Source organism: Eptesicus fuscus, chromosome 22 (genome assembly GCF_027574615.1).
Source record: "Eptesicus fuscus isolate TK198812 chromosome 22, DD_ASM_mEF_20220401, whole genome shotgun sequence".
In the NCBI taxonomy this organism is placed as follows: Eukaryota; Metazoa; Chordata; class Mammalia; order Chiroptera; family Vespertilionidae; genus Eptesicus; species Eptesicus fuscus.
In genome coordinates, this window is record NC_072494.1 from 42501597 (window position 1) to 42522583 (window position 20987).

A 20987-nucleotide genomic window follows, 5' to 3' on the forward strand; every position below is an offset into this window, starting at 1 on the left:
CCGCCCCTGCACCCGAAGCCCAATGTTCTAAATAATTGGCCCCACATCCTGGCAGCAGCTTCTAGAGCTTCCTATTGTTCTGCTCTCTGGGGATTCGCTGCCTCAAGTCCGTCCACCTCTGTTCCAGAGCCCAGCTCGCTCTGTCCCCCAGCTGAGGGCTTTGTGAGTGGACATTGACTGCACGTTCTTGCCCACGCTTATAAATTGAGGACTACATCTGTAGTCATCCACAAAGACCTAGAGGTTCGGGTTGTTGTTTTTGTTTAATTGTTTGTCTTCCGGAAAAAGTCATGCCGTGTGGGTGCCGCTGGAGGCAAGGGTCCTGAAGGCTGGCCCGCTGCTCAGACCGCTCAGTCCAGGACCGTCTGTGCCGAGCACGCCACCCCCGGGACAGGAGCCGGGACCTGCGGAGAGAGAGCTCTTTACAAGCCCAGAGGGATGGAACCCAGGGCAGCTGATGGGCAGTTTTAAACTTGGCTGGCTCTGCTTAAAGGAGTTGGGGGACAATAAAAGAGAAACCTCAGGCAAACCCCCAAGAGATGGCGGGAAGGAAAGTTCCTGCTGCTTCGTAAGAACTGGGATCCCCAGGTTAAGGGGTGCAGGGTTCTGTGGGCGGATGGCCCCTCGGGCACCGGTGGTGCCTGCGGCGGGGGAAGTCACGCCAGTTAAGACAGAAGCTCGGCACAGACAATGGTAGGGCCACCGCGGCTGGCAGGCCTGGGAGTAGGAAGGCAGGGCTGGAGGGGAAGTGGGTCTGGAGATATGTCTTGAATCTGTATGTGAGCACCCCGGGTGTGACCGTGGGGGAGGGGCCCCTTGCGGGAAGGAAGTCCTGCCTCTCTCAGAGCTGGCTCTTGGAGTAAGAGGGTGGAGCAGAGGCTGCTGTCCAGTCCCTGCCGGACTCGGAGGCCTGTCCTCCGTTCCAGGGGGTGACCCTCACCCGTCACCCACGCGCGAGGGCTGAGGTTTAGTTCCCTCTTCCTCCCCAGACGCTGTCTCCCCGAGGCTGTTTGTGGGCGCGGTCACGTGGCTGTGATCTGGGGTAGGGAGCCTCTAGGAGCCTGGCTTGCGGTGCTTTCCAAATTCTTTTTGGAAAACGTGGGCACTGGTGAGATGCAAGGCTGGAGGAACTGGACAAGGAGGGGCTGGCGTGGCCACCCCATTCGATGGGAGGGGCGTCCCTGCTTCTGGGGACAGAGCAGGAGATCTGGTTGGGAATACACAGTGGGGGGTCAGGGAAGGGACAGCTGTGGACTGGCATTGCCTCGAACTTGAACTTAGAAGGAGGGAAGCGTTTTATTATGAACTCCAATTTCTCTCTGGGTACTCAGTAATGAAGTGCACGCCAGCCCCTGGGCCTGTGTGCCATCAGGCGGCGCGGCGAGGAGCCTGGGAGCTGCCCTGGACGTGCGGTGGGCGTCGGGGCAGAGAGTGACTTCGGCTCCGGGCACAGGGTAACCTGGACGTTAACAAGTGGACCCTACTGATCTCACCCGGGCGTCCAGGGCTCCAGGCCACCTGCCTTTTGCATGGCCCAGGAGGTCCACAAGGACGGCAGTGGTCCCGAGCGTGTGGCCTGGGCGTGGTCACTGCCACCGCCCTTTATACTGACCTTCCCACCCACGCGGCCCAGAGGGCCTCGAAGTTTGCCCGAGGCCAGACGTCGCTGGCAGCCAGCTGCGCCTCAGTGGCCCAGGGCTGGCGACCTGCCGCCCTCTACTGCACCGTGAGCTTCTCTGGGAGTCAGGAGAGTGGGGCGCCCACCCCCACTCCAGCCGCCGGTCCAGACATCAGGTTAAATGAAACACCCTCCTGGGCTCACGCAGCGAGTGGGCTCAGAAGACCCGCGCTCCCGCGTGTCCACGTGGCCGTTCCAGAGGAGGCTACGTTCTGGATGACTCATGGAGGCCACACACTGCTACCTGCTCTGGTCACCGCTGCAGCCGGGGAGGCGAGGAGGACCGCGAGGACAGCGGGCAGGAGTCACGATGGGGAGCACGTCCGATTTTGTGCATTTAAGCCTTGGAACGCGGCTCTCCAGGCAGCGATTGAGCCGTGGAGGGACCGCCCAAGGTGGACGGCTGCCTCATGGACCACAGGCTGGTGCTGAGCCCCGAGTTTAGACAGCACCCCCATTAGTGCATGCTGGGGGGAGGGAGAGTGTTGGGCGGACAGGCCGGGCCCTGGGCCACACCCTCTCCGGACCTTCCCCTCGGAGAGCCAGGAAGCGCCGGGAAGGGACGATGCGCTTTCCTGTGGGTCCCGTGCGGGGAGCCACGTGGGCTTGTCTTTTGCTCTTGCTTCTTCTTTTTGGCCACGAAGTGTGACAGGTGGCCCGCTATTCAGAATGTCCCTGTGTGGTGAGTGCCAGGGAGGGGCTGCCTAGCCAGACCGCCCGGCAGGGCATTTAGGAAGGTGAAAGGAAGGAGAGGTGAGCCCTCACTCCTGTCCCCTCTGGGACCCGGGGGGGCGGAGCACAGCCCGGGAGGAGCCGGATCCCTGAGGCACCGCCTGGACACGAGACCAGTGAAACAGACTGGGTCCTGCTTTGGACACAGTGTGCCCTCTGGCCTCTTGCTGTGACAGGTCCGTGATCACTCTAATTGTGAGCTGGGGTGAGGAGGTCCACGAGGCCCGGGCAGCTGAGGAGGGAAATGGCCTGAAGCCGCCCTGCACACCGGACCCCGTGCCCCAATGTTCCGATCGGAAGAGGGGACCCGAGGCCTCGGTCCTCATGCTGGCCGTGTTCTCAACACCAGCATTCGCAGGTGAACTTACACTTTGAGGCCATGGAGCCCTCAGGCTGGCCCTTCACAAAAACGATAGTTTGATCCCATCGACTCTCCATTCCTTTGCTGTTTTCAGTTGATTGGAATCAAATGGTGATGAGGGTGAGAGGGTGGTGGGGACACTCAGTACACACCTGCCTCCCTGGGCCCTGGACGGAGCCCTGGAAACAATGCAGGTGATGCCCAGGGGCACAGGTGGGCCGCCAGAGCACAAGTCCCACCTCTGCTTGGCGCTGCGGGCTGAGCGTTGTCCCAGCCAGGACACCAGACGCCACTTCTAACAGACCCTGACCCCAAAGGTCGGGGCTCAGGGAGTGCGACAGCGTGGGAGAGGCGCTTCCGTGGGGAGCAGACACAACTCGGGGAGATGTGCGGACCTGGGCACGGCTCCCCTGCTTCTGAGGGCTGAGCCCTTCCAACCTTGGTCCCTTCTCTGGGGACATCTCTTGGGTCCCACGATTTTCCTGGGACCAAATCACAAAGAGAAGGGAATTGGAGTCGCTGGCAAAGAGCTGAGTCACGGACTTAAACTTTGCGTGAACACCTGCCAAGACTTGTAGCTGGTGCTTGGGGGAGGGGGTGCACCAACCACAGACAAGCAGACAAGATGGGGCGCTCTGCCCGCCTGCAGGACGGCTTCTTTTCCCATACAAGGGCCTCCCTTCTGCCCTGGCCGGGGTGGCTCAGTGGGTTGGGCATCCTCCCATGCATTGAAAGGTCGCCGGATCAATTCCCAGTCAGGGCACATGCCTAGGTTTCAGGCTCAATCCCCAGTTGGGGGCGTGCAGGAGGCAGCTGATGGATGTTTCATGATGTTTCTCTTTCTCTCTCTCAAATCAACAAACAGCATCCTCAGGTGAGGATAAAAAATCCGTCCCTTCCTGGGTGAGGTCCGTGGCCCGAGTCCTCCGCCCCGGGGCCACGCACTAGGCTGTAAGATGATCAGGGTGACGGGCCACAGTCCAAACAAACGCGCCCTCCTTGGGGGAAGACCAGGGCCAGCATGTGAAAGAGAACATTTACACCACACACAAGTATATTTTTTGCAACAAAAGAAACTATTTATTTGGAATATGCATTACCAGTACAAATTAGGAGACTGTAAAATCTACACCGTGTTAGTATCGTCATCGAGAACACAGAGCTTCCGTCGATCAAAGGGACGGAGCCAGTGCTCACAGAAGCAGAAAAGCTTAACTTTCAAACCAAACAGGGCAGAGCTTCGCAGGTTACACTCTGAATATAAGAGCGGGGTAGGGAGCAGAGATAAAACCAACAGCCGAGGGAAACACTTCAAAATAACTGGAAGCGCCAAAGGGAAGGGAAGGAGTAAGCGAGAAAAGGGGGAAAACATTGAATGTTTCATTTATTTTAACAAAAGGCAAAACAAAACAAAACAAAAAAAGGTTACAAAAAATAAGATTCCAGAAAGCTTTGCGCAAGGGATTGAAACCTTCAAGGTGATGTGAAAAGCGCGTTGCTGTTCGGCTGTGACTTCAAACAAGCGGGCGGCGGTTCGGGTAGAAACCGTCAGAAAGTGCCGCTGCCGGCTCTGCTTCTCCACTGTCCTGGCCTGAGGGCTGAGGAAAGAGCTGGTGCTGGCTGCTCTCCGAACTCTCGGTCGTTGGTTAAATGACAGAGGTTAAAAGAGAGTTCCTTCCTGATAACACCGCCTTCTTTTCTCCCGGAACTAATAAAAGCATCCGGGTCCAGCCGGGCTCACCGTGTGCTGCACGGCGGCCGAAAGGCTGCGTGAGAATAACATCCGGGACCCGGACCAAAATCAGGACCCCCAGCCCATCCCGGTGCCCATCCAGTGCCATCCCCAGCCGCCGGGAGTCTTCTGCTGGAGGGGGCATCCTGGCCACCCCAGCCTCCCTCCTCAGGGTGCAAGAGAGCGGCTCCTTGGCATTCACACCCAGCAAGGCAAAAACTGCTCCCTCCGAGGGAGGAGAGCCGGAGCCCTGGACTTTCCTCAGCCTGCGGTGTCCCTCACTCCGGGCGCGGGGGGCCACCGGGCGCCCGCCTGGGCCTGATCTGTGACGTCAGCCCGATTCTGGGACAAAACCGAAGCAGCGAGAAACAGCCTCTGCGCGGCTGCCACCTTTTCACATCGCCTTGGCACATGTGTAAGGAATAAACACAGCAAGACCACGGCCCCGACAATGAAAAAAAGCACCCCATAAACAAACCCAAAATAACACAAAACAAAGCATCATTCTTTTTTTGTTATATTTTCAAGAGCAGGAATAAAGGGAAAAAAAGAATGCATTTCTGGGTCTCAGAGTTAAGAAACATAATAATGTGTTAGGTTGTACCTCTATGATGCTCACTATCCCAACTTTTTTTTTTCCTTTTTTTCCTTTTTTTAGTTTACAAAATGAATTACGGTCACTTTTAAACATCGTGGAACAGGAAATGGGTGTGCACAACTCGACACGGGTCTAGCATTCTTGAACTAATTCACAAATGCGGGAACATAAAAGAGCGATGGGAGCATGGCCAATGCGGGCGGTTCCGTGCGAAAACACACGTGGCGATGAGGGCGAGGGCACGGAGGCGGCCCGTCCTGCTTTTCGTGCCGTGAGGGTCATTTTTAAAACTTTCATTATAAACACTATTAAATCCAGACCGCTTTTTGGTTTTTTTCCCTTTATCTGAATATACAAGAACATTCATTATCAAATGTTCGTCATCAGTACTACAAAGAACAAGACACGAGTCGCAAGAAACAATGGAAAATGTTAATAAAGCTGAGAGGATTGTTGAGTATTTTTTTAAAAAGTTTTCTTTAAATTTGAGTTTCTGTAGTTTTATCTTTTTTGGTATCGAAGTCAGGTTTTTCTGGGCAGAAAATAAAACTCAGAAGGAAAGGGGGGAGGGGAAGTGAGAGAAAAGGCAACCAGCAGCCAAGTAAAACCATGTCACGAAGGTGCCACCGGACAGAAGCGTGTGCGGGGTCCGCCCCACCCAGGAGCGAGGGGCGGCGAGGGGGCGATGAGCAGGTACAGGTGGGCAAACCCCAGGGGACGCGCGGCCAGGACACTGCGCTCCCGAGTCCCTAGCACGTGGGGGGCGGGACTGAGGGGGAGGAGCTCCCCGGGCGCTGCCCGCCACAGGCCCTGTGCCCGCCGCCCTCTGGCTGGCTGACTGCGCTCACATTTCGCTGAACCGGAGAGGCCGCATGGCGCCGCGTTGGATGTGAGCGTGGCGGTGGAGGGAGAAAGGGGAAGGAACAGAGAGGGCCGCGTGGGACGGTGACAGAGAGTGCGCTGCCACAGGGCGGGCAGCACGCTCTGCTCCCCTTTCCACCGACGCGAAATGGAAACCCTGCAACCCAAACCGCCTTCCTGCGGCTCCAGAAGAACCTGCGTCCGAGGCCAGGCGTCTGCGAGGTACCCCTGGCCTGCGTCCGCGTCCCTGCCTGAGACCGGCCTCCGCAGCTGGATGGAGACGCGGTGCCCTCGGCATCCTGCGTGGAGCCCGACCTGGTGACGGCTCAGGGGCACACGGGCCCGACGTGGCTTTCTCATGCTCCTCATCAGCACAATCCCAGCATCTCCCGCCTGTTCTCCCTTCCAACACACGTGCCCGCCAGCAACGCGGGAGCAGTTTCTGCCCAGTGGGCCGCGCCACGCGGAGCCGCTCGCAGGGCCACACCTCCGACAGCGTGGCCGGGCGGGGCCGGGGCCCTGGCAAGGCTCACGTTAGATGTAAGCACCCGCTGAGAGCCAGGCCCGGTGTTTCTGGTTTGGGAGGTTATCGCTATCCTAAGGAACCGAACAGACCAAAGCAACCGAACAAGCAACAGCCACGACCCTTCCTTTTGCCATCGCGGTGGCGGTGACGGCAGGTCCGGTGTGACCAGACGTTAGACAGGAAAGCCGCCGCCCGCCTGACCTGAGCGTTTTTCTCGGAGTCGCTGCTCCCGACCTCGCCCTGCAGCTCGGGGAGAAGGACCCCCACGTCCTGTCCCACAAGCCCGGCCAGCCCGGCAGAGCCGTCTGCGTGTCACAGATCCGGGAGCGAGGCCCTGAGAGCTGAGCACCGCCCCCTCGACAGGCGACATCGGAGAACAGCTTCCCTGGGCATCTCCCCGGGCAGGCCCCCAGCGTGACTGTCACCTGAGGAGTACAGAGACCGTGACCTCCGCCTCCGTCACTCGCAGGTCCTCAGACAAGCCAGCAAACAGGTACCGAGCCAAGCGCTCACGCCACCGCATCCTCCAGACCCAGATGCGGCGCATAGAACTGGACAGGTCACCACACGTCCCTAGCGCCCGGACAAAACAGAACAGAGCACTCCATCGCATGCGTGCCCGCGCCTGAGGCTCGGGCAGAGCCAGCAGAGAGGGACCCTGGGAGCTGGCCTGCCCTGTGGGGGTGGTTCTGGTGTGTGTGCGTGCATGCGTGCGTGTGTGTGCGCATGTGTGTGCTGGGGCCGCCGGTCCTGGACCCTGTGGGCTGCTTGCCTGTGTCCTTCAGAGTCCCTCTCATGGGCTCACAAGGCAGATGACACGGTTACTAATGTAGGCATCTGTATGAGGCATGTGGCTGATCGTGGGGTGGTGCATGTGCCTACAGGTATGTGCGCACGTGCATGTGTGGGAAGGGTCCAGGAGAGAACCTCCCCTCCTCTCTGATGCATTTGGCACCGCGCTACCCACACCTGGCTCCACAGCGTCTGGCCCCAGGTCCGCCTCTGACACCAGGAGGGGTCCGAGGACGAGAGGCCGGGACGCGGCCTCTCAGGCTGCACCCTCTCCTGTCGCTGACTGCCTGCCTGGCATCCACCTGGCGGAGCGGAACCCAGGACAGAGCGCCCTCAGAGCCCGGCTACGGCAGGACCCAGGGAAGCCGGGCTGGGAGGCAGCGGGCGGTTCCTGCGAGAGGTAGTGAGTGACGGGAGACAGGGCTGCCTGGCAGGGGGCTCGATGAGGTAACGTGGCTCCTCATACCACCGGCGTGAAAACATACAAATGCTTTTATTGTTTTCTTTGCATTTATCTCTTTAAATTCCCCTAATTGTTGAAAATATCCTTCAGTGACATGTAGAGGGCAGGGGCCCAGGGAGTGGAGGGCAGGGGCGGGGCGGTGAGGGCACAGGCTGACGCTGCTGGCAGGGAAGGCTGGCTTCTACCCAGAAAAAGGGGACAGAGTATAAAGAAGTGTCCAGATTGGCCGGAGGGGCTTCCCAGGAGGAGAGGGAGGAGCTCATGGTGGCTGCTGATTGCTGCGCCTCCGGTCTGACCGCTTCAGCGTGGGAGACCCTCCCTCCGGCCCCGCCCGCCGGGCGCAGGGTCAGCCGGGATGCGCGTGTGGGGAGGTCAGTTGGAGGTGTCGGAGTGAACGCTGCCAGGGCCTTCTGTAGGGGACGTCACTGATGAGGGGGTAGTCGCATCCTGCCAACCTCCATTAGCCTAGAAGGGAAGAAGGAGAGAAGTCAGGCCTGCGAGGGGCGGTGGGAGCACACGATGACGGTGACGGTGACGGTGACGGTGACGATGACAAAGAGGAGCTGCGAGGAGGCAGCTCAGGGCCTGCAAGGGGACACTCGACAGCAGGCTGTCCTTGTGGCCGCTCCCCGCCCCTCAGTGACTGGGGCCTCCCCTGTGCCGGTGACACAGAGTCCCCCCTCTGTCAGGTGAGACCGCCTGCCCTGCAGGTCCAGAGGCCTGAGTCCCGGTGCTGACTCTGGCCGGGCACTCCCTCCCCTCTGGCCTCGAGTTCCCCTCGAGAAAAACAAAAAGGCTGCCCTACTGCCTCCGAAGGGCCCCTCCAGCTCGGAGTTCCCTAAGTCCCGGGTCCCCGGCGCCTCCGGCACATGTCAATGGCGGGGCCGTTCCTGTCCTCAGGGGGCACTGACCACACCTGGGTGAACTATGGCTCAAGCCCGGCTGCGAGGAAGGTTCCATGAAGGCGAACCCCGTCTGTGGGAGGATGTGCAAAGGCGACCCGGGAGAAGAGGGCGCTCACGCCAGAGCCTCGGCCTGGCCTGGGGGGAGTGTCTCCAGGGGGTGAGCCCGGAGCCCACGCTTGGTCTCCATTTGTACATCCTTTTCCTAACACTCAATCCAGAGCATCCAAACCGCAACACTGTCCCGACAGGACCTGCCTTAGTGAGCGCCCCCACGAGGATCCCAGCCCAGGCCGGAGGTGCTGCGGCGGTGACCTCATGACCCCGCCCTCGATCGCCCACAGACTGTGTCTGCTACAGTGTGAGTGTGCGGAAGGCACTAATCGTGTTCCCTCCCAGGTAACAGCCCTCTGCTCTGAACACACGACTGAGGCCCAGACCAGGCCTGACGCTCCTGGAATATCTGGGGTCACGGGGCAGGGGTGACGATGGCATTTGAGCGGGGGAGGGGGACAGCTCCTCCCTGCAGCATGAGGGGAGGTCCCCACCATCGCAAAAGAGCAGATCTGGACACGTTTCCTAGACCAGAAAAATTAGGCTTTCGAAACAGTCACGGTATTTAGGAACCAAAGGTTTCAGCACTGATCCCCTCTCCTGCCACCTGCCCTGATCCCCTCTCCTGCCACCTGCCCTGATCCCCTCTCCCTGCCACCTGCCCTGATCCCCTCTCCTGCCACCTGCCCTGACCCTCTCTCCTGCCACCTGCCCTGATCCCCTCTCCTGCCACCTGCCCTGATCCCCTCTCCTGCCACCTGCACTGACCCTCTCTCCCTGCCACCTGCCCTGATCCCCTCTCCTGCCACCTGCCCTGATCCCCTCTCCTGCCACCTGCCCTGATCCTCTCTCCTGCCACCTGCCCTGATCCCCTCTCCTGCCACCTGCCCTGACCCTCTCTCCTGCCACCTGCCCTGATCCCCTCTCCTGCCACCTGCCCTGATCCCCTCTCCTGCCACCTGCCCTGACCCCTCTCCTGCCACCTGCCCTGATCCCCTCTCCTGCCACCTGCACTGACCCTCTCTCCCTGCTACCTGCCCTGAGCTGGCCCAGGGGCCGCCTGCCTGGGTCCCGAGCAATATATCCAGCTGGCTTTGAGCCCAGAGCAGTGCTGGCTGGGCTGAGGCCCGGCCCACCCTCCCCTCCTTCCTCTGACTCACCTTAGTAGCACAGGGTTGATGCAGAGAATTCATCACCGAATGTGACAGTCTAAGTGAGCTGGGCACTAAGAAACTCTCATTTGCAACCCAGAGCTACGCTGAGGTGCCACAAAGCGGCTGATGTCAGCACGCTGAGGAGCTCGGTCCGCACACAGCCAGATGCCAGCAGCCCAGACAGGGGCGTGGCTGGGAGGAGAGCTCAGGGCTGTCCCCGGCACTGGTGGGCCGGCCAAAGAGAGAAACACTGAGACACAGAGGCACCTCCGCCCCCGTGACACGCACAGGCACCCACACGCTCACCAGGGCAGTCACAGCAGAGCCACTGATTCCCACCAAGGTGGATGGAGCAACCAGGTTCCCTGGCAGGCACAGTTTTCCCAGCATTTACAGGGAGCGCTTTCCGAGAACTGCTCCGAGTTGCCAGGATGCTCCCTGGAAAATTTCAGCCTGGCCACTGCAGTCCCATCTCGAGCTGTGACCTTTACAAATGCAGTCTGACCTCCTCCCCACCCCTCCCCCACCTTCAGTGGCTTCGAGCGGAGGGTCCGTGTCCTCCTCAGGCCTGGGCTTCCTGCCCGCTCAATGCTCGTGGCTGATGCTCCAACACCCCCTCCCGCTACTCAGGGGTTCCCACAGCAGAGAGCCACTCACCCAGTCCCCAGCACCCACACCTGCTGTCTCCAACCTTGAGGGGGCGTACGTGTCCCATGTGCCCCTAGCATGGTCTCCTGGGGGCAGCCCTGTCCTCTGTCGCATCACAAGGCACTGGTGCTGCCACGGGGCATGTCCTCGCCCACTTCCGCGTCACCCACCAGACCAACCATGAGCACCACTGTGGGGCTCCTGGCCGATTCCAAGCTGCCTACCAGTGCCTGCACCTCACAGATGTTAGACAATGCCCGAGAGGGACAAATGAAGCGTGAGGGAACATGCAGTGGCACTGGCTGTGGAGAGATACATGGTCTCAGGTCAGTGACCTCCATGACCATTTATACCAAGCCATGTACACACAGGAAACAGCCAACACAGAGCCTGGCTGCTTGTACTTGGCCACGTACACCCAGGAAACAGCCGAGAGAGAGCCTGGCTGCCTGTACTTGGCCACGTACACCCAGGAAACAGCCGAGAGAGAGCCTGGCCGCCTGTACTTGGTCACGTACACCCAGGAAACAGCTGAGAGAGAGCCTGACCATCTGTACTTGGCCATGTACACCCAGGAAACAGCTGAGAGAAAGCCTGGCCGCCTGTACTTGGCTATGTACACCCAGGAAACAGCCGAGAGAGAGCCTGGCCGCCTGTACTTGGCCATGTACACCCAGGAAACAGCCGAGAGAGAGCCTGGCCGCCTGTACTTGGCCATGTACACCAAGGAAACAGCCGAGAGAGAGCCTGGCCGCCTGTACTTGGTCACGTACACTCAAGAAACAGCGGAGAGAAAGCCTGACCATCTGTACTTGGCCATGTACACCCAGGAAACAGCCGAGAGAGAGCCTGACCATCTGTACTTGGCCATGTACACCCAGGAAACAGCCGAGAGAGAGCCTGGCCGCCTGTACTTGGTCACGTACACTCAAGAAACAGCTGAGAGAAAGCCTGGCCGCCTGTACTTGGCCATGTACACCCAGGAAACAGCCGAGAGAGAGCCTGGCCGCCTGTACTTGGCCATGTACACCAAGGAAACAGCCAAGAGAGAGCCTGGCCGCCTATACTTGGCCATGTACACCCAGGAAACAGCCGAGAGAAAGCCTGGCCGCCTGTACTTGGCCATGTACACCCAGGAAACAGCCGAGAGAGAGCCTGGCCGCCTGTACTTGGCCATGTACACCCAGGAAACAGCTGAGAGAAAGCCTGGCCGCCTGTACTTGGCCATGTACACCCAGGAAACAGCCGAGAGAGAGCCTGACCATCTGTACTTGGCCATGTACACCCAGGAAACAGCCGAGAGAGAGCCTGGCCGCCTGTACTTGGTCACGTACACCCAGGAAACAGCTGAGAGAAAGCCTGGCCGCCTGTACTTGGCCATGTACACCCAGGAAACAGCCGAGAGAGAGCCTGACCATCTGTACTTGGCCATGTACACCCAGGAAACAGCCGAGAGAGAGCCTGACCATCTGTACTTGGCCATGTACACCCAGGAAACAGCTGAGAGAAAGCCTGGCCGCCTGTACTTGGCCATGTACACCCAGGAAACAGCTGAGAGAGAGCCTGACCATCTGTACTTGGCCATGCACACCAAGGAAACAGCCAAGAGAGAGCCTGGCCGCCTGTACTTGGTCATGTACACCCAGGAAACAGCCGAGAGAGAGCCTGGCTGCCTGTACTTGGTCACGTACACTCAAGAAACAGCTGAGAGAAAGCCTGGCCGCCTGTACTTGGCCATGTACACCCAGGAAACAGCTGAGAGAAAGCCTGGCCGCCTGTACTTGGCCATGTACACCCAGGAAACAGCTGAGAGAAAGCCTGACCATCTGTACTTGGCCATGTACACCCAGGAAACAGCCGAGACAGAGCCTTGACAGCCTGCACTGAGACATATACACCCAGTTTTACCTCCCGACATGCCTCCCTGTGCAGGACCGCACTGCTGGTCAGTTCGGCTTATCTTCCACCGCACCGCGGGGTCCTGGCCAAGACTGTACAGTAAGACGGTCAACCTGCCCTATGTCCATTGGTAACACGTGACCTCTCTTGTTACACGTCACTTCTTCAACCTTCTGTGCCATGCACTCTAACTGCCATCTAGGGGTGCCCTGTCACAATCCAGACACAACCCTACCTGCCACTGTGCCCACCCCGCACCATCCTGCCAGCACCTAGCGCCATGCAACTGAAGGGCACCTGTCAGTGGGCTCTGGGATCAAGATCTACCCTGGCACCTTCTTAGCGCCATTCTTTTCTATTTCACCTGTTGCAAACACCAGCATTCATGCCGCCATGTGAGGCACGTGGGACACGGGAGGGGCTGGTTGAGGCCGTCCCCTCACACGGTACAGTTCCCAGCTTTAGGGTCAGGTGCTTTCTTATTTCTATTAAAAGTGCAAATGTGACTGTTACGCATAACGTTTCCACATCCTGCAGACTCGGGGACTCCGTAGGTTTGATGTATACACAGGAAGTTAAAATTTATGATTTGTTTGATTTAACTTTTCAGAGAAAAAACACAAAAGCTCAGTTTGCCTGAGCTAAATAGAGGTGTCTTAGGGCAGAAAACGATTTCTATCTGAATAGACACCCTCTGCACTCAGACCTGCAAGACTCCAGACACGTCTCTTTACACACATCAGCACAGTGTGCAGAACACACAATGCATGTATTCTCATAGACTGAGCACACGTTCAGAACATACAGCACCTCAGGAATGAGTGCTCACACGTGTGCGCGCACACACACACACACACACACACACACACACACACACACACACACGCTGTGGGAAGAAAGCTGTAAGAGACTATTACGTTTACTCATATAGCCAAATCTGGATAATTCAAGCAAAGGGTATTTGTTTTACTCTCAGTAAAAATGATCTGATGGGCTGACTCTATACAGCCCTAAGTTCTTCGTTTTATTTTTATAACCTCTGATTTTGCTTTCCTTTGTTGAAAGATATCTTTCACTCACGGTGCACACAGAGGCTAACACACACACCTCCACGTGATGGGATCTCCACGGAGCATGCACACCACTCGGGGTGGACACCTCAAGGCCACTGACCGTCACGCAGAAGCTGAAGCCCCTCTCCCTCATCTGCCGTCCACACAGCCATCACCCCAGATAACCAGCCCCACAGTGACATGCCGCGGAGAGACACGGAGCCAACCCCACACCCAGAGACTGGCATATTCAAGTACACCGAGGACAGTAATAGCAACTTACATGCCACCACCGAGACAAAGCCACAAAGGCCGCGCTGGCAGCCTCTTATTTTGAAGCCTATTATTTGTGGGAGGTACAAGCTATAATCACAACAGAAACTTTCAAAAGCCTGATCCTCCGTGACGCACCAAATCTATTTCCGAGCCCTAATTGCTATGTCACCAGAGAGCTGGCTGCTTAATGCGCTCAAATGGCGCTGAGAGCTTGCAGGGCTGCGGCCGACAGAGCGTGTGGGGTGCGGGGGGGTGCAGGGGCACAGCCTTCCTGCTGCCTTGTTCATCCAGGGAGGCGTCTCGCTCAGAACTGCTTATAGGTGATGCGAGAGAAAGGCTTGAAGACCGCCAGCATCCAGACTGCGAACGCACCCGCCCACCCACGGCACATCCTTGATGCGGGCACACCCTCGTTAGGCTAAATTCTTGTCCACATGGAACGTGGGTTGACTTTTTAAATTTTAGTTTCTCCCTTTTATATTGTCCCAGAAATGTGTGCGGTGGAAATACCCCGGCCGTGTGGTGGGCTAGGGGGTCCGGAGAAGCCAGGGCAATGACTAGACGGAGAGAGAAGGTATTCTATATTCCCACTGCAGCTTGGTTCTTTTCTTTTTAGGATCAATAATAGTACCACTAACAGATCTGCCTTTAGATTTCCTAGGATAGCAACGGCTTTCCTGCCAAAGAACTTTCCACTGAGATAAACAGAATGAGACATGGGGTGGGGAGGCCTCCTTCATGGGCGTCCCACCACCTAGAAGCAGAGTTTTCTCCATTTCCAAACACCCTCAGGGCAGTGGCGGGGCATCGTCCTGTGCAAGAGTTCGGGAGGTCACTGAGAAAAAGGTGGACATTTCAAGGCTAATAAACATGAAGAAATTCACTAGTAATCAAAGAGAAACAAATTAAAGTCAAGTAAAAGCGAGACACCCTTTTATGATTTAACTAGTGGCCCAGTGCACGAATTCATGCACATTGAAAGGAAATTAATTAGAATAAATATTTTAATATCGCTATTCGCCCTTTCTCTAGAATAGAAGTGTCAACCAAATTCATGATCGACAATGACAGATCGAAACACGCATGTGCGACTGGCGCCAGCTAGAGCTTTATATGCATCGTGCATGCGCGAGTCAACTTAGCCTTTTATAGATATAGAATAAACTTGCTTAATTAGACCTGCTTTTTGATATAGCTAAACTTTTTCCAGCCCAGTGAAGCACCCCAACTTCTCTTTCAGGTAATTGTCAGCAACACAGCAGTAAATAACAACACAACACAGATTATTATTGTGGATCACACAGGGAGAACAAAGGGTAAAATATTTAACTGCAGCAGTGTTTGACTATATTCTGCGCAGTGAGAAAACCTGAAGTCATTTTCAAGGTCCACCATTTCTTACTCCTTTCCAGTCGGGTCAAGTTTCTAAGCTTTCTAAATCTCTGTTTTCTGGCTAATGAAAAGAAAATAAGATTCTACCGAGTCTCCTATCTACCTACTCCAGGACTTCTGTGAGGATCAAATGATATGAGGCACGGGAAAACACTTCACAGACATTAGGTTACAGTGTAAAGTGTTTCCACCTGGCTGTAAAGCAAGTCATGTTCCTGGACTGAAGAAACTGCAAGGAGGCTAGTCGTCGCTAGGGAGAGGAAGCCGGGTGTTGCTATGTGATGTCATTACTTGGACGGACACTTAGCATGTTATCCTTTTATATAGATAGAAAATTGACAAATCTGAAACACGGCTAAGTCACTGTCATTGAGCTTGTGAGGGACTGGGGACCACCATGAGCTGCTGGTGGGAAGAACAAACATAGATATTTCAAGGAGAAAAGGGTTAGACATCTTCTGCCCTTTGCTCTGTTGACTCCATTTCCAGAAATGTGTCCAAGGAGTAACGGAAACATGCACTTAATTCCCTGAACTACGATGTTTGCCACAGAATTATTAAAATTGTAAAAGAGAAAGAAGCTTAAATGTCCACAGTAGAGACTGCTTAAATAAATTACGGACATTCCCTATCACAGGTTCCTGATGTAGTTACTAAAGTTATGCTTGACATGTTTAACCTTTTGCACTCAGATGTCGAGTGTGACTCGACACGATTAGCATCGGTAGCAGCTCGTATGTCGAATTGTATTGAATGTATCAATAATTTGAAATATAAAAAAATCCAAATAAATAAGTTTGTATGAAAAGAAATTCCTGTTTTTTATTCTACTACCACGCTTTGTAAAATCTGGGGTATTTAAAAAATTAAATTCCGAGTAGAAAAAAGGAATCAAGAAAAAAGCAAGCGAGTGCAAAGGGTTAATGATAAGAAAAACACTCATAATGTATTTTTAGTAAAATAAGTAGGTTACAAAATGACATTTTTAATATGATCACCACATTTCCACACGCACCACTCACACTTGCACACACAATGCCAGGAGGCTGCTGAGAAAGGAGTTAGCAGTCCTTTTCTTTCGTGTGACTTTCCTGCACTCCCCAAATGTTCCACATCACATGTTAATCTGTAACGCTGAAACAAAGCGTGTGAAGGGAAGCCCACAGCTAATGTAGGTCTTGGCGTGTGAGGCACCCTGGCCAACCCCAGATCTGTGGGTGAGGACCAGTCCCTGGTGCCTCAGGTCCGGGCAGAGCAGCCGCCGGACCCGCCCGGCACAGAGGTCAGCAAGGGATTCCCAGCTCTCTCCAGAATACAGGGCCTTGAAGAGTTCAATGGTTGCTGTCCCTTTAAAGGGTAAAGGACACCGCTCAACATAGCCCTCAGCTTAGACGAGATGGGCGTTGCTTGGGGATAGGCAGATCTTTCATTTCCCTGCCCTCATGTCCAATGGTCACTACCAAGTCCAAGCAAATTCCTGCTGAACAAATGAGTGAATGAGGGAATGACTGTGGGCCACGCTCCAGGCCACTGAGACAGACCTGTCCCAGAAAAGAAGAGTGAGGAAGAGAAGGAAGAAGACCCACTGCGCTGGCCTCTGGATACACACCCACAAAACGTTTCTGGTGGGAGTTGGCTAGGATAGAGGGTACAAGGTTTAGAGAAGGTGGGGTTCAAATATGGGCATCAGGCTGTGAAAAAAGAAAAAAAAAACCAAGTCATTCTTTTGTGGGAAAGACTCTCCGATAACAAAAACACAAAAATGCAAAAGTCTTTGGGGGCAGGCAGACAATTCAGCCACAAGTCAGCCACAGCCTGCCTGCTGGTTAGGGAGGAAGGGAGAGGGAAGGGAGGGAGGGAGGGGAGGAGGGAGGAGAAGAAAGACCTCTTGACAAAGGTTGGAGTAGGCTCCTTTCAAAAGGTAGGCATTAAGCACCTACTATGTATCAGGCCTGGTTACAAAACCAGGACCCTTGTCATCAGAACCAGGGCCTGGAGAGGAAGTAAAGCAAGAATCTGAGAAGAACCGCACGCAGGCGTGGTCTGCAGGACCTGGAGGTGCTCAGTGAGCAGGGCTGTGGCAGGACTGCCCCTGACCTCTGGCCGGAACAGTGTAACTGCTGGGCATGGCTCCAGGAACCTCTCCTCACGACAGGACAGGCGGGGAGAACCGCCCGGCGCCTCTGCAAACTGTCCGGACAGGAAGGCCGGGGGTCCTGGGGCCGGCGCACAGCGGAGGCACGCACCGCACACAGGGCGGGAAGCCCCCGTCGGCAGGTCTGTCTCACGCACCTTCAGTCTTGTTGTTCCTGTTCTGATGCCTCTTAACTTCCTTGTTTACATTTTAAAACAACCTAATTGTGTTAATAAACTTGAATTACATAAGTTAATGCATATAAACTGCCTAGCACAGGGGACCAAGTCAATAAGTGTTAGTTATTAATGCAATTATTAAACGTCGTTTTAGCCTGTTAATTTTCTACCCATATTGTTTTTAATTGTTCTTTAATTTCCTGCTTTACGGCACTTGCTCAGTTTATTACTACTCGATCTGTTTTATAATCTCTGTAAGTGCGTTCTTCGAGGCTGTGATTCTAACCACGCGCCCTCGCTCGTTTTCTGTTTGTATTGTTCTCCATAGTATTTGTGCACTTCCTCTCGCCACGTCCCAGGCACTCTTACCGTTCTCCTGCCATCTTCATCCTTCCACAGGCCTGTGGTTTAATAGTATATTATTTCTTCCTACTTCTCTATTTTTCTTATTTCCTGGCTCTTTTACATTTACTTTTCGCCATGGCTTTTCTACTTTCTATTTCTCTGTCTAAGCTGGTTCATATTGTGTTATCTGTGCAGTCAGTCCGTCGCAGTAACGCTTTCACTCAGTGAAGAAGCTCTGTGTTAAGAGCTGACAATGGGCGGAAGGATGGCAGTCCTGGCCCGGCTGCGACCGGCCCTGCTCAGCCTCCTGGAGGCTCGGAGCGCCTGCTGCCTCCAGAGCCTCTTCAATACTGTCTAGGCTATTAAAGAGGCAAAACTGGCCTCTTCTCCCACTTGGCTGTCCCCCGAAATTTTGTTGTTGTCATATTTGGTTAATCCTCACCCGAATCCATTGATTTTTTAGAGACAGTGGAAGAAGGGAGGGGGAGAGGGAAGGGGGAAGAGAGAAAGAGAGAGGAAAACATCATGTGAGAGAGACACATCGATGGGTTGCCTCCTGCACACACCCCACGTGGGGCCGGGATGGAGGCTGCAACCGAGGTATGTGCCCTTGACCATGAATTGAATCTGCAACCCCTCAACGCACAGCCAATGCTCTAACCTTGAGCCACGCCGGCCAGGGCGGTCCCAGAGTTTTAAAAAAGGTAACCCATGTTGCTGTTTGGCACCTAGATTCCTAGAACAGTCTTGCCATCTGTGGTAATGAACTGCCAAGTCTCTCCACGGAGACACTGGGCCTGAGGTCTGCCCTGCCGCACGTGACCACTGGGCCCGGATTGGGCTTGAGAAGTTATTGGGTTCGATGAATTAGTGGCTGACTGAGCTGGCCATTGCTAATAATAGATGTAGGCGTTTATGTATTTACTAGAGGCCCGATGCACGGAATGCGTGCCAGGGCTCAGCCCCCGCCGCCGCGGCTGCTTTGTCTCAGCCCCCACCCACTGCGACTTCATCCGGAAGGTCATCCGGAAGGACAGCCGGTCTAATTAGCATATTATGATTTTATTATTATAGAAGATATCTTAAATCCTCCCTCCATATTATTTCAGTGTTTAGAGCAAGTATATGCCAATCTGAGCTAACCTCTTGTACACAGTTAATTTTTAATAAGGAGTTAGGTTTTTATGAGGAAAGACGTACTTAAGCAGAAAGTGGTTTTCTGTGTTCTGTGTGAGGACGGCGCTGTTCCCACGCGGTGCCCAGCTCCCTGACACCGTCGTCCCGCCTTTGGTGGCCACTAAAGGACCGTCGGGGCCCTGGAACCACTCATCCAACACGGCAGCCACCAGCCACACGAAGCGGATTTGTATATCAACTCACTCACTTTAGGTCTAAATGAAAACGCACTGTCTCGGCCACACTCGCCAAGTCTCAGGTGCCCACCAGCCTCGTGTGGCGAACGGCGCGTGTGGGACAGTAGTGACCAGAGTTCCCACCCGTGGCAGGACCTTCGGACCCCACGTGCCAGGGAAAAGGGCTTGTGGTGCAGCCATTTGCGACATCTATGAGGAACGGCAGTGCCAGGGCCTGCTTGTACGAATGCTGCATTTTTAGTTGAGGGGTTAGATATAAGTCCTCTTAAAGGGCCACTCCCCAGGTGCTTCAAAATAACATGACCTTGACTCCTGGGTGGTGTGGTCCTTCCCTGGAGGAGGCACAGGGCCTGCGCTAGGCACCTCCCACCTGCCGGCTGCCGCGGGTGTGCGAGGGCGAGAACCAGCGGGGCTGAGGCCGTCATGCTCCAGGTGCCTCAGCCAGGCCCTCAGGGACCACCCGCTCCAGGTGCCGCAGCCAGGCCCTCAGGGAGCACCCGCTCCAGGCGCCGCAGCCAGGCCCTCAGGGAGCACCCGCTCCAGGTGCCACAGCCAGGCCCTCAGGGAGCACCCGCTCCAGGTGCCGCAGCCAGGCCCTCAGGGAGCACCCGCTCCAGGTGCCACAGCCAGGCCCTCAGGGAGCACCCGCTCCAGGCGCCACAGCCAGGCCCTCAGGGAGCACCCACTCCAGGTGCCACAGCCAGGCCCTCAGGGACCACCTGCTCCAGGCGCCACAGCCAGGCCCTCAGGGAGCACCCACTCCAGGTGCCACAGCCAGGCCCTCAGGGACCACCTGCTCCAGGCGCCACAGCCAGGCCCTCAGGGAGCACCCACTCCAGGTGCCACAGCCAGGCCCTCAGGGACCACCTGCTCCAGGTGCCACAGCCAGGCCCTCAGGGAGCACCTGCTCCAGGTGCCACAGCCAGGCCCTCAGGGAGCACCCGCTCCAGGTGCCACAGCCAGGCCCTCAGGGAGCACCCGCTCCAGGTGCCACAGCCAGGCCCTCAGGGAGCACCCGCTCCAGGTGCCACAGCCAGGCGCCCAGGGAGCACCCGCTCCAGGTGCCACAGCCAGGTGCCCAGGGAGCACCCGCTCCAGGTGCCACAGCCAGGCCCTCAGGGAGCACCCGCTCCAGGTGCCGCAGCCAGGCGCCCAGGGAGCACTCGGAAGAACAGGCGTCTCTTCACTTCCTTCCTCCTCTGGTACTTGTCCCAGATGCAGGTCGGTCCTGCCTTCTGCTTCTTCGCTATCAGATCGACAGTGTGTACAGGAACGTGGAAAAGAGTCGTCCCCAATTCAAATGAAGCCAGAGATAAGTAGTTTCAGAAATGTGCCAAATTTAAAAACAATGCTTGACTTTTCCTAAGAGAGAGATCCCATTATTGTACCCAAAATCAAGCTTGCGGGAGAATGAGGCCCTCCTTCCGAGGAGGCGAGAGGCGTCGTCGGGAATCGGCGCTGACGGCCCCATTAAACCCAGCGAGTCCATTCGCTCACTGTTTCCTGCGTGTGGAGGGGCCAGGCCACTTGCGGGGCAACCCCGAGCACGAGCTGCCCTTTGGAGGGGGTGAGTTTCTTCTTTGTAGAGCAGAAGGCAGGACCGACTTGCGTCGGCACAGCTGACGCGATCCTGTCCCAGGGGCAGGTCTAGTCCCCGGCCTGGCGGACGGGACGGCGACCACCTGGGGAAACGCCGCCACGTCGCTACCCGGTGGGAGGCACAGGCCGCTCTGGGACGGGAGGAGCCGAGGCTCCAGGGAGGGCCCTCTGGGCCACATGGTCACTCCCCCTCCCACGGTTAATGCAGGTTTGAATCTTATTCCCCGAGAACACGCA

General features: G+C 56.2%; 1 protein-coding gene across 3 annotated transcripts in view; it reads right to left on the reverse strand.

Moving 5' to 3' along the window:
• Positions 1 to 3834: 3834 nt before the first annotated feature.
• PBX1 (PBX homeobox 1) overlaps positions 3835 to 20987 on the reverse strand; it is a 211578-nt gene continuing 194425 nt past the window's right edge. For 2 of the 3 annotated variants that reach the window (XM_008153097.3, XM_054711683.1), the window contains one exon: positions 3835 to 8208. In XM_008153097.3, the coding sequence (XP_008151319.1) occupies positions 8116 to 8208 (93 nt within the window). In that variant the 3' untranslated portion in view covers positions 3835 to 8115. The remainder of the gene's footprint in view (positions 8209 to 20987) is intronic. The other variant, XM_028127796.2, reaches the window with a different exon arrangement.